The 13,807-nt window shown below is 38.6% G+C and overlaps 1 protein-coding gene across 6 annotated transcripts in view; it reads right to left on the bottom strand.

Moving 5' to 3' along the window:
* The window catches only part of LOC136851273 (protein ELYS-like), a 245,563-nt gene that overhangs the window by 210,846 nt on the left and 20,910 nt on the right, over nucleotides 1-13,807 (bottom strand). For all 6 annotated transcript variants that reach the window (XM_067125251.1, XM_067125252.1, XM_067125255.1 and 3 more), the window contains exon 4: nucleotides 9,244-9,391. In XM_067125251.1, the coding sequence (XP_066981352.1) occupies nucleotides 9,244-9,391 (148 nt within the window). The remainder of the gene's footprint in view (nucleotides 1-9,243; nucleotides 9,392-13,807) is intronic.

The following is a 13,807-nucleotide window of genomic DNA, read 5'->3' as shown; positions in this document are numbered from 1 at the left end:
TCACCATTTGTTTTTTGTTCCTTTTTCTATTGACTCATATTAACCCTTTAATGCCGACTGGACGTATTTTACATCGATTTAAAAATTGTCTGTCAGGTGCCGAGCAGATGAAATACACTGACTACAAAAAGTTTTTTTAAATATTCACAGAAAAATACTTATAAATAAAAGTTTGCAAAAAATTTTAAATCACGTCTGAGGGATATCTCTGGAATTTCTGTATCAATTTTATTGTTGTTTTGTTTACCAGCGTGACCCAGAAAATGACACAAATGCGTGAATTTCTTTCTTCTAAAAACTACAAAGCATCAGTTGATGCATTGTCAGAGAGCAATTTCTTGACTATGCTCGTGTTTTGCCAAACTTGTGCAAGTGTTAGTGCGTTTCTGAAACAACAGGAAAGCTCTAACGCAGATGTCCCAACGCCATCAGGACTCTGAAAGGCTGATATTGCCCAGTCCCAGTGACAAACCTTTTTAGACTTGGATGCTGGAGAACCCAGCACCCAAGGTGAGCCATCTTATGAGCGCCGTGCTGTATGGCTTTGACTTGACCAAAATGGTATTTAAAAATGCAATTGTAAGCTAAAACTTTTACTTTCTAGTAATATTCAATTATTTAACTTCATTTTGCAACAAACGAGAAGTCTCTAAAACAATATTTCGATTTATGGTGAATTTTTAGTAAAAAAACTTTTCAAAACCAAATTACGCTCTGGAATGTAACTGCTGAAAATCTCAGAAATTCTTTAGTCACCGTCATAATTTTTGCACTGTTTTCTATTAGCCATTACATAAAGTTTTATATATGAAAATGTGTGCAATTTCATGTAGAATACAACAAAAATAACTCATGGTTGTAGCTTTTATCAGTTTTGAAATATTTTCATATAAATCACGATATAATGAGTAAAATTTAAAAGATCAAAGTGTCAACTTTGACTCTGATTGAAAAAATGGTCGAAAAAAATGCAATTACAAAGCTAAAAACTTACGCTCTAGTAATATTCAATCATTTACCTTCATTTTGCAACAAATGAGAAGTCTCTAGCACAATATTTCGATTTATGGTGAATTTTTGAAAAATTTTCCTTACCTTCTACAGGGTTTTCTTAACTCGGCTGAATTATCTCAGAAATATTTTAGTCACTTTGTAGTAATTTTTGCAAGTTCTCTATTGGCTAGACATTACATAAAGTTTTATATATGAAAATGTGCAAAAAATAACTTCATGTACAATACAAAAAAAAATAACTCATGGTTGTAGCTTTTATCAGTTTTGAAATATTTTCATATAAATCACGATAAACAGGGAAAATTCTAAAAATCATCAAATTTAACTCAACTGAAATGGTCAAAACTGCAATTGTAAGCTAAAACTCTTACATTTTAGTAATATTCAATCATTTACCTTCATTTTGCAATTAGCCATTGCCAAATAAATGGGAAGTCTCTACCACAATAATTTTGATTTATGGTGAATTTTTTAAAAACTTTTACAAAAACTGGAATATTCTAAATTTAATTCATGCATCATTTTGTGATATTTTCCTGTGTTGCTTTGATCGCCACCCTTTACAATTTGTTATATACCAAAATCATTACAATTTAGTGTACATTTACAACATAAAAAAAAACTCATTAGCTTTAACCGCTTTTGCTCACTGGAAGGATTTGTATTCAATTATATATGAAATTTTTTAATACTGTCATGTATTCCAATATTTATATATGATAATGATATTTTTTCATTCCTGATGGTTGCATACTAAACTTCAGGCAATGACAAAAAGGACACAAAAGAACTCTTAATCTTAAAAACTACAGGTATGTGAGGCATTTTTTTAAACTTTCATTTCCGTGCACTAACAGTCTCAAAGATGGATGCATAATGGGAGACACTTTTGTAAATAGACGCTTCGGTGTTTATGGTTGAGTGAGTGCGTATGTGTGCGCACTCTCTAATGGTATACTATGAGAGGAATAGACAATAGCGACGGGGCTTCGATTTGCGGCTGGGTATGATTTGCTTGTTGTGCAGTGTTAATGGATAAGAGCCACCACTGTGAGATCCATTATTTTGCGGCCATAGAAAGTTAGTAAGATAACTCATTAACACTTATATCTTTTCTAGAGATTATGTGGAAATACCCTGTTTGTGTTGCAGTGAAATTCCACTGTTTCTCCATTATGCATTTTCCCGTTCTGTTCTCCCACAGTTCCTTTTAGCGGAGATAAGAGGGAAACTCCAAAGGAGAACTGGCTAGAGGAAGCAGGAAGAAAAGGAATGCTGTATCCTTCCTTCAGTACCTCCACTACCCAAGGCTCTGCCTCTAAATCCTGACAAACCAAATAAAATAGGCTCAACTTCCCTCCTACTGGGGACTGAGGACTTGCTGCATCATTTTTTAACAAGAGCTGGATTTTTTCTAGGTTGCTTACTGTCCTTCCTGAAGGCCTGAAAAGGCTGGTTTGAGGGCACTGATATCTTACCTGTTTGCCTGGGGGGAACCTTGCAACCCTGCCTTGACTGAGGAAGCAGCTGTTGCTGTGGTTGCATATGCCTAAATGGTTGAGAGCAATGAAACAAAGATCTGGTTTCTACATTCTGAACTTCTTGTACTATCGTACCTAGTGTTGACGCATCTAGTAAAAAACGTAATAGGTGATGAGCAATAACATCAGCCTTCTGAGTCAAAGAGACAGAGGGAGCCTAACAGGAACACAACTGTTCCCTACGCTTGACGACTGCATTATTAAAGGCATGTACAGACTCCCAGGGAGTCTGAAATTGTTCCATCTAAGCAGTTCAAAAAGTCCATCAAATCATTTCCCAAGTATTGTTTCTCTTCTATGGCTGCTATAGCCATTTCCGAAAAAGACATACTGTATATTTCCATGTAAAAGACGACCTTTAGATAAGACAAGGTAAAAAATTACGGCAATTTTCATGAATTTATCCCATATCCATAGTATAAGATAACTTCTAAATTACAAAATCACCTGTGTATAGGCTAGCTTTTGCAACAACAGGTATCTTACGAAATATCGGTTAACGTATATACTTATGTATCATGAGACTTTTGAAGACCTAATTTTGAAGCTATTTTTAAGGGGGATGCATCATATACGAGATATAAAATTAGTGTATGTAATATTCACACATTAGGACAGTAAACCTCCTGTATTCGCAGGGGATGCTTATCACACAACCACCCCGCCTGCCAATAGCTAAAACCAGTGAATACTTAGAAACCTTCCCTGGAACAATACTGGAATCCTGGAGATGTTTCAGATTTCTGGGAAACTTTTTCAAAATGGTCTACTAATTCTAATTTGTTACTCGAACTTCAGGCGACCACCAAAGAACTGGTCGATGGTGGAACAAACCAGTGGTTTTAGGAATGGAATGCAATCCAGCAGTGTGAAGAATACCATTACATAATTCAGTGGCATCATTAACACTGCTAAACTCATCTGCATCACCTGCGATTTCACTTAATTCCCTGAGCTTATTCCAATCTGCTTTATCCAAGCACCAGCAAGGAGATCTATGCTCTAGTGGACTGGTGTTGCTTTTAATGATTACTGGTGCATGGTTACTAGTATGTCAGTCAGCCAATGTTCTCCAGTGAAAGTCAGTTAGAACTAACTATAGATAGGTCAGTGCATGACAAAGTGCCTGTTTGTATGCAAAAGTGAGTAGGCTAACCTGTATTAAGAATCCCTATGTCTTTGTTTTCAGCTAGTGATGCTGTGAGATTGCCTTTTCTATTAGCTAAAACATCACCCCACAATGGATGTCTAGTGTTCCTGTCTCCTACAAGAAGAAATGGTTGAGGAAGTTGATTAATCAACCCTACAACATCATTATAGCAGACATCATCATTGGGAGGTAAGTAAAGAGAGCAAACAGTATATTTTCTAGTTAATTCTACTTGCACTACTACTGCTTGAAGGGGAGTTTGCAGACTTAAAGATATCTGAGGAATGTCATGGCGAATATAAACCAAACAACTCTCCATGACTTCCTACTTGAGGATTATAAGCAGTTCGGTATGCAGTGTATTCCCTTGGACAAGGAGCATTAATATCCAACATTGTTTCCTGTAAACAAATAAAAACTGGAGAGAATTCATGAATGCATCTTAAGCTCTTCACACTTAGCCCTCAGACCTTGATAGTTCCACTGCAAGATGGAGGAGAAAATGCTGGTTATTTTCTAGAGAACTCTTTGAAAGAAGTCCTCAATTCTGTATTTTTCATTTTATTGCTACTTCCTGATGATTTTTTAAAAGATGGTTGAGATATTTTTGGTTTTACACTCTCTATAACATTATGTAACCTATCTGATTGCTGAGGATTGTGGTGAAGATCAACAGTGATTTTTGAGTGAATTGTCTCATTTAGGCAGTTTTGATCCATCAATTTTATGTTTAGAGACAATATTTCATACCTATTGCTAGGTATTTCAGCATGTCTTGTAACTGGAGGGGAAAAGGAAGGTGGTCTCCCTCTTTTCCTGTTGGAGAGTGGGTAGGTGTGTTGGTATTTTCCCTCTGTTATGAGAGCATTAACATGCTCGAGTACCGAGTTCCTCTCCTAAATCGAGCACAGAGAGCACCTGAGATGACAGCCGAGGGCTGCTCATCTTAGGAGAAGGAGGTGCAAAGGGGATGGGGAGTAATATCCAAAATTGGAGGTACTGATATTCAAATTGGAGGCTGAGCATTTATATCTGAACTTACATTTGTATTCACTGGCCTACCTGGCATTTTTGGTTTATCTTGCTTGCTGATATTTGATTTCAAGGCATTAGCATAATTCTTTTTCTTACTTCGAAGTCTTCTGGCATAATCCACACTTAAATGCTCTGAATCTGATTTTAGTAGAGCTGCTGTTTCTATCTGAAAATGTAGGCATTTCTATCACTGGACTTAAGACCCAGATTACAGTTAATGCACTGCATGCCAAATGTGCATTTGCCACGTGCTGGTGCAGAACACTTGTCACACAACTTGTCATTTTTACAGATTCGAGAAGGATGACCAAATCTAAAACAATTGAAGCACTGCAATGGTTTTTTGTTTGTATGGGCATACCAACATCCTTTCATTTTCTATATACAAATGAGAGGGAATATTATGATCCTCAAAATTAATAATTATCATTGTAGTTTTTGTAATTTTACATACCTGCCAAACCTGTTTTGGACACATATCTAATATCTCCTCTTCTTTGAAGTCGTATAAATCCCTGTTGAAGATTACCCCTCTTCCATAACTAAAATTAATATGGGGTTTGATATCTACTAACACTTCATTATCTACTTTTAAATTACAAAGCATAAGTGATTGTGTCTTCATTGTTATCTACTTTTAAATTACAAAGCATAAGTGACTGTGTCTTCAATTTTGCATGGGTAAGAAGAGATTTCTTACCAAATCTAGAAATGCCACCATTTCCTATAGTTCCTACTTTCTTTTGCAAATATTTACTGAATTTAAAATAATTATAATTCTCCTCTTTTGTAGTTGCTATAAGCCATTGGGGGAGTTTAGGTACTTTCTACAGATCATTTTCAAGAGTTGGAGACTCATTTTCATTACAGTCAGCTGGGTGATAAACATCTAAATTCCTATGGAATTTGTCAAAAAGTGCTCCCCTTACATTACAATTATGAAGGAGAATACTTTCAATGTTATATGTGGCAAGCTTCCCATTTCTCATCATCTTCATTATAGTTCATATGTATTTCTAAAATTTTCCGAATTTGTTTACACAACACAAAAATACTCATAATGGCATTCAAGGGGTATTTCATATGCATGCAAAATTGTCAATTTTCTGTGGTGACTTTCATCACTCTTAAATTCTTTCTTTTGTGGGGTTCCCTGTGGAGAGGCTGCATCAACCTTTGTTTCTTCTTTCTGAGGTGGCATCTATAAGTCAATAGCAATATCTTTTTCCAAGCCAGAAGTCGTTGCCAGTACCAGTGAGTCGTCGGATCCAGGGAAGGGAAAACTAGTTGCCAAATCCATGAATTATTGCCAGTTCACGTGCAGAAGTCCAAAAACTGCACACCCGACACCCAAGAGCCCCCACACAGACCCCCAACAGCACATCTGAAAGGGAAAACCGGGCAGCTTCTACTGCCTATTCTCCCCCACCCCAATTGTGTGGTAAATTTTTTAACATTTTAAACAAACAAATAGTGATTCTCAGTCTTTTTATGCTCAACTTGAGAAAGGAGGGGGAGAATAAATGTCAATTTACTTGACAGTTTGACATATTGGCCAGAGGGGAAGGAGTGTTGCCATCAGAAGCTCAAGGATTTCAATCTTTTGATACCATGCAGCATTATTTTCCTCTCTCTCAGGAAAAGATATTGTTTGTGTGTGTTTATAGTGTTTTAAAAACGTATACCATTACATCTCTGGAAGACAAAAAACCAACAAATAAATTTTTTGTCAGAGAGATTAAAGAAATAAACTCTCCTCTCTCTCTTTCTTTTGCCCCAGCTAGTCTTCTTGAATATAAGTCGAAGTGGTAACTCTTTCTCTCTGCTTTGGCTGGAAGGCTTAGAAGTATGTATGTATATATTTTTAAGGGTACTAATATTTAAGTTCACTTTTTTATATTAATAATATAATTTCAAAGATTAATACAGTAATAGGATAATAATTTAAGGTATATTTTTGATGTAGGATGATACTTTAAGTATACATTTGGTATTTGAACTTTGAAGACAGGCAGTTATAAGCATTTTTAGAGAGGGGGTAGCAAGTATTCACGGATTTTAACTATTCGCGGAGGGGGTGGGGTGTCTGGAATGCATCCCCAGCGAATACAGGGATGCGAAGATGCAAGAGAGGAATTTTAGATAAACACATTTTTTCCCTACTATATCTCTAAATGATTTACACAAGGAAGAGGGTGTAACCAGCTATTTGCATTTCATTACTATTAACACTTTCCTATCCAACTGACATAATATTACGCAATATCACCCTACCCCCCATCTTTTCTGACTGACGAAATTTTACATAAAATTTACCAAAATTTTTCGACGTGTGGTAGGGGTAAATTTTTTTATTTTCAGACAGTTGGTGGTTTCCATAGGCTAAAGCATACCTTGGACCGTGTAACTCAGGCATCAATACGCCAGCCAAGCAGTTCCTATACTGCGCATGCGTAAATCCCTGGCATAATAATTTCTCACAATGAAATCAGCTGATCCTACGCAAGCTTCTCTCTCGTATCTTACATTTTTTTTTATAAAATGTAGGATTACATTATTGGAAACACTCTGTTTTGTACACTCTTTTTCTATAAATTTTTTAGTTCCTGTACTGTGCATGCGCAAATCCCTGGTGTAGTAAAATTCTCACAATGACATCAGCTGATCCCACCCATGCAGGCCTGGCAGGCCACGCTTCTGTCAGAGACCATGCGTGCAAGGTTGGGTAAACACGTGTGGTTGTTGACATACAGTGACGTCAATAGAGAACAGTTTCCAACATGCTTTCGCAAAGTTTTTACGGTAAAACTAGCGGAAAACACGTTAGTGCATCACATAAGAGACGTCTGGATTTTAGGCAGGGCTCTGAATCTCATTTTTCATTATTATATATATCGATATTTAGAGAATTTTGTTGGCTTTCTCATAAAAAATAATTAATTCGCCTAACTGTTATAGCTTTTGAGCTACAAACGATAATGTTGACAACGGTAACATTTTTTTTCATTTCGATCAGCTTATAATGTCAAAATGAAACTGTTGCCGTTACCAAAGCCATTTTTCTTGACTCTCACTTTATTCCTCAACCTTTCCTCTACATTTTTGTATATTTACAAAGTAATTTCTATGAAAAATATCCGAGCTAGGGCTCTTCAAAAAAAAATTTCTAGCAATAATTCTCACAGTATGACAGGCAGTGCACTCTATTTCTTACCCTATTTTCAATCAATTTTTCACCAACTGGACTTATTCGTTTTTCATTGTTTTATATGTCAATATTTAGAGAATTTTGTTTGCTTTTTCATAAAAAATAATTCATTCACCTAACTGTTATAGTTTTTGAGCTACTTAACAATAATGTTGACAATGGTAACATTTTTTTTCGTTGATCAACTTATAACATCAAAATGATACTGTTGCCATTACCAAAGCCATTTTTCTTAACCCTCCCTTTATTCTTCAACTTTTCCTCTACATTTTTGTATATTTACAAAGTAATTTCTATGAAAAATAACTGAGATAGGGCTCTTCAAAAAAGATTTTTTTGTAGCGATAATTCTCACCATACGCTGGGCAGAGCGCTCTGTTTCTTACCCCCATATCAATTTTTTCACCAACTGGACTTATTCGTTTTTCATTGTTTTATATGTCAATATTTAGAGAATTGTGTTGGCTTTTTCATAAAAAATAATTCATTCGCCTGACTGTTATAGCTTTTGAGCTACGAACGATAATGTTGACAACAGTAACATTTTTTTCGTTTCGATCAACTTATAACATCAAAATGAAACTGTTGCTGTTACCAAAGCCATTTTTCTTGACTTTCCCTTTATTCTTCAACTTTTCCTCTACATTTTTGTATATTTACAAAGTAATTTCTATGAAAAATAACAGAGATAGGGCTCTTCAAAAAAAGTTTTTCTAGCGATAATTCTCACCATAGGCCGGGCAGAGCGCTCTGTTTCTCACCCTCTTTTCTATCAATTTTTTCTTATTTGTTTTCCATTGTTTTATACGATATTTGGATTTTATTTGCTTTCTCATAAAAATAATTTTTCCATAGTTTTTTTTTTCGAAAGTATAAAAATAAGTAAAGAATTTTTTTTTTTGTTAAATAACTCACATTTTTTTGTATTGAGGGCTGGGACTCTTATTCTGACTATTCCACCATAAAATAAAAACATTTAGAAAAAAGGACAGCAAAATGAACTTTGTTGGCATAAAATTTCTATTTTTGCTGAATTTTCTAAATAATTATTTTTTTGCACTATCAAGCGCTCCCAGACACATTGGGACTCATGTACCCTCAGTGATGTGATAACTATACAGATAGGAAAGGGTTAATAAGTACAATACTCTAACAGACCAGTGAGAACCACTGGGATTCTGGAGACCAACCAGTATCAAATTTTAACTCCATGAATATCTGCACAACTGTCATATCCCAACAGGTAATTCAAACATCCTAAACCTCAGAAAAAAGCAAAGGGTTAAGTACTATACCTCCTAAATCCAGCGCTAAATCAAGCAGATGAAGAGTTCCATGTGCTGTTCCAACAACAATAATGCCATGCCACGGTCGAAGTTCAGGTGCTAGAGTACCCGAATCAATGCTAACCTCTCCTCCAGATACCATTGCCAAGGCTGTGACCTGGAACAAAGGGGAATGATTTTTAAAAATCTAAATTTTCATATAATTAATTTTATTCCTACACAAATACAAACCTGAAGTTCTTTACATACGATTCAGCTTCCAAACACGAGCTGGAGCTGCCATTCAAACTTATTGATAAGGTAGTCAACTACCAACAGGCAGGGGGAGGCCCTGCCCACCTGTTGGTCTGCACTCCACTTTGCTTCTAGCCGCCCTGGAGTTGAGATGTTTTTTATGGCTCTGCCCAACTCTTGCTGTTCCAACTTTTGTTGATTGAACTTGAGTATTCCATTTCTTTTTCTGCTTGTTGATTGTGTTTGTATGGCAATTTTTCAAACCCATCATCAGTAAAATAAGCCTTCTTGCAAGGAATAAAGTTTGTTTTCCCTTGCTGCTATGAATACCGTTTTCATCAGACACGTAACAGATTCTGATACTTACACAACATTTGTATCATTCTCTGATATACCTACTAATATATTTACCTTTCAGGTACAGTAGATGTAGCCACTTACAATTTCCATAACAATAAGGTTTACCTTTTTTAAGGTAATCCTGGTATCAGAGCCTTCCTTTGTGTTTATTGGAGCCTTATTCCTTTGATTTCTGTGGTTTAGTCTTTGTGTTTCTCGACTACTGCAGACGAGGCAAGTTTTGACAGTGGTGGAAGGAGGTACTGTAGAGGCATTCTCCTTCATTCATCATCATCTAAGTCATTCTTCAGAACCTCATCTCCACCGAATACGGCCGTGAGTTTAACATGGGGGGGGGAGAGTCTGCCCTGCATTAGAAGGCTTATTAAGCATTTTTCTGTGCACTCCTACCTTCAGGTTAGAGTGGGGAGTTTTGATCACTAGCGACTGATTTCCCAAACAGACCTGGCACTGTGTGCTATTCCCTGGGCTTGAAATTCTCTTTATCTTGTCTCTTTAAGCTTTCGACCTTGCTTGGAGCCAAATTTTCTTTCTCTCTGAGAGTAGTGCATCGATCCTTTGTGCGACTTATTCATTCCTCACTGTCCCAGTCTATGGATCAGATTTACTGGCAGCAACAAGTTTGGAGTGTTCTCCCCAGCTTTTCTATGGTCAGATAACTAAAGTAACAGGTAACCACTTCAACAATCCTTTGGGATCACATAGAGGGGTTTGCACAGCTCGGTCGCACTGACTATTGGCTTTCGTTACCCAATTACAGGCTGAGTTAGGTTTGCTGCTGATCCTGAGGTGATCTCTATCTTTCCCTGGTTGGACAACCAGAGTGATAGGGAACATTTCGACCCTTCCCCAGTGATCTTTCAGGATTGCATGGGGAATGGTTTGCATGGCCCATTTTCACTGCTCATTTAGCTCCCGAATTCTCGATTTTAAATTGAATTTTCAGGGAGCGATGAGCCAGTGTTCCACATCCTTCCGTGGTCGAACGGCCATGGTGACCAGGTAGCAATTCGACCCTTCTGTCTCTAGCTCCTCAGGGCCATTAGAGAAGGGCTAGTGCGACCCTGTCATGGGTCTCAGGCGCTATCAATGGCTCCGATCTTCGCATCAGGTTGCTCGGTAGTGACAGGTATTGTGTATTTTGCTGTCGCCTCTGATCTTCCTCTTTCGATGCATCAAGTGGAGGAAGAAGAGGGCTAATATGTCTGCCTCTCCCTGTAGGATGTTTTGACATCTTCCATGCTCTTCGTTGGATGAGTCAGTAGAGTTGCGGACTGTCACTCGATGGGCCAGAGTTCAATTCCCCGGCTGGCTGATGAAGAGTTAGAGGAATTTATTTCTGGTGATAGAAATTCATTTCTCGCTATAATGTGGTTCAGATTCCACAATAAGCTGTACGTCCCGTTGCTAAGTAACCAATTGGTTCTTAGCCATGTAAAATAAGTCTAATCCTTTGGGCCAGCCCTAGGAGAGCTGTTAATCAGCTCAGTGGTCTGGTAAAACTAAGGTATACTTAACTTTTTTTTTCACATCTTCCAGCATTTGGTCCTTTTCTGAGGAAAAGGATTAATCTGGCTTGTGCTAATGGTACCATTACACCCATGGTTTGCTGCATGGGTGAAATTTCTAGCTGGTCCCCAGAGTATCAGCCCAGTCAAGGCTCTCCGACTGCTGGTCCAGGACTCTCCAAGGCTACCGTTCAATACACGGCTGCAACTGCTACACAGGCTAACCAGTCCAGTCAAGGTCTTGGACCAAAGACCACCAGCTGCCATCCATGCTCCACACACAAAGTGCAGCCACTACCCACAGTTCCCTGGAAGCCAGGGGTGCTGATCCACCCTAGCTAGCCAGGCTGTCTAGGCCAGCCAGGGTACCTGCACTACCAGTACAGGATCCTTGACTTGCAAGGGTCCAGGAAGTGACAGGGCCTGTGTGGTCCTGTCATCCACATCTAGTAAGGGGTGATTCCCCCTTCCTTCCTTTCTTTCCTGTAGAAGTCCATCTTCTAGGAAGGTTTTGGCATGATCATGGATAACCCTTGCCCAGGTTTTCAGGAGTATGCTCTCCACAAACTGCAGGTTTTTGTCAACTTGGTTTGATGACCCTTCCCCAATTTTCTTTGGAGGTTTCTTATAAACAGGAGCTGGTTAAGCATCGGGTCTAGGTTAGGAAGCTTTCACGCTTTCCCCCACACTTTTTCACAAGGACAGATATACTTACATTGGCCTTAGAACAGAACAGGTTATATGCCCAAGTGTGGAATGATCCGTGGAGGTTTTTGACGGGACTCCTTTGGGAAGCACTTTGGCATCTGCACTTTTTTCTCTGCCATTGAGAGGTGTGTGTTTCACATACGAAGGCAATGGATGGCCTGAAAGAGGTGGCTATATTCAAAATGGTCTTGTCTGTGGGGCAATCTTTGTCAACAACCTGACCCACCAGGCATTTTCCTGTGAGTTGTTTTTACATGTGGAGGAATGAGATACAATGTTGTCTCTAGTCCCTGAGCAAAATTTGGCACGGAGTCAGTGCTGGCATTGAGGACTGGTCTGGCTCTGGGGTCTATTGCATTCCTTTTGGGATGAAGTAGAGGCAGTGTCCTATAGGCTCCTGGGCCTAGGGAACTGCAGTTAAACTTTCATGTTCAACTGGCCTTCTCTTCTTGGGGAAAGCAGAGGTTCAACTTTATTTTTTCCCATGGAATTTCTCGGACCACTTCTCTGGTTCTTTCCCCTACAACTGCCGCTCGTGAGTTAGTGCCAATCTCTTTTGAGCCCCTGACATCTCTTACCTTTTTCAGGTCCTTTTCCTCGCCTTATTTGCAGCTCACAATGGGACCTCACCCTTGGCAGGGGTTTTGCAATGCTGAGTGAAGATTGGCACTATAAGTAAAGGGAAAGCAATTTCTCTTTTTCGAGGGACTAGAAGGATGGGTATTTTTCAAATGTACACATATTGGCCGTCTCGGAAATACCTCAGCTTTACTCTGTGGGAGAAAGGTTTTTCGTTCAGACTTCCAATCACCTTCCCCCAAAGTTTAATGAAGAATATACATTGGTGTCAACTTATACTCTTTCATGAGAGGTATACTGGATGGATGTATGCAGATATTGGTTTGTCCTGAGGCATTTGTTGCAGTTTTGGCCATTGGACAACCTTCTTTCTTGAGTTTAGTGGTGATTAACTTGAGATTTTTACCCTCCTTCCCAACCAGAGAATGAGCACCTGGGTTGCTGGTTTACTGCAACAACAAGTCTTTTCTTAGGATTCTTGCTTCAGTTGTACACAAGTTTCTGTTCTTTCCAGGAAACCTCACTTGGTGTTCTCACTGTTCTTTAGCTCTCCTGTTGTTCTTGTAGAGGTGGGTTCCGAGGGCAAATTCACCTTCTCTCCTGACTTAAGAGTCTCAAGAAGTTGTCTTCAGTGGACTGAGGCTATGGCAAGACTATGGGAATTGTACATGCGAGTACCACTAGGTTTTTCCCCAGGGATGCTTGTATGGTCGAGCGCATCCAATGAGGGGCAGGATGTACACCTGGGCATTGCTCAAAGTGGCTACGTCTCACTTTTGGGCTGATGCCCAGATACCTTTTGACATCAGTTTTACAACAGAAAAAGATAACTGGGACACTGGTCGCTAATCACCTGTATGGCGAAGAAGTTGTTTGATATTTCCAGGTTCTGAGCTTATACCTTGTTCCTGTTCAGCACAACAGGTAGCTCTGGGGTTCTTTCTTCCCCTGCTTGTTTCGGTTTAACCATGGAGAAAGGTTTCTTTCCTAGAGGGCAATCTCAAACCATATGTCTTTATCACCATTTCACCATTTAGTACATAGTCAGGCTGATTTCTGCTTTTCCCCTGGCAAAATCTAGGATTTCCCATGTGTCCGTGGCAAGTAACATCCAGACCTGCTAGCTCTGTGGTTCCAGGTCCTAATAGGTATTCCTCTCTAGTTGACATTGGATCTAGCCGCTA

Source organism: Macrobrachium rosenbergii, chromosome 23 (assembly GCF_040412425.1).
Source record: "Macrobrachium rosenbergii isolate ZJJX-2024 chromosome 23, ASM4041242v1, whole genome shotgun sequence".
NCBI lineage: Eukaryota > Metazoa > Arthropoda > Malacostraca > Decapoda > Palaemonidae > Macrobrachium > Macrobrachium rosenbergii.
Note: the sequence above shows the minus strand (reverse complement) of the source record. Positions and strands in the feature narration are given on the sequence as shown.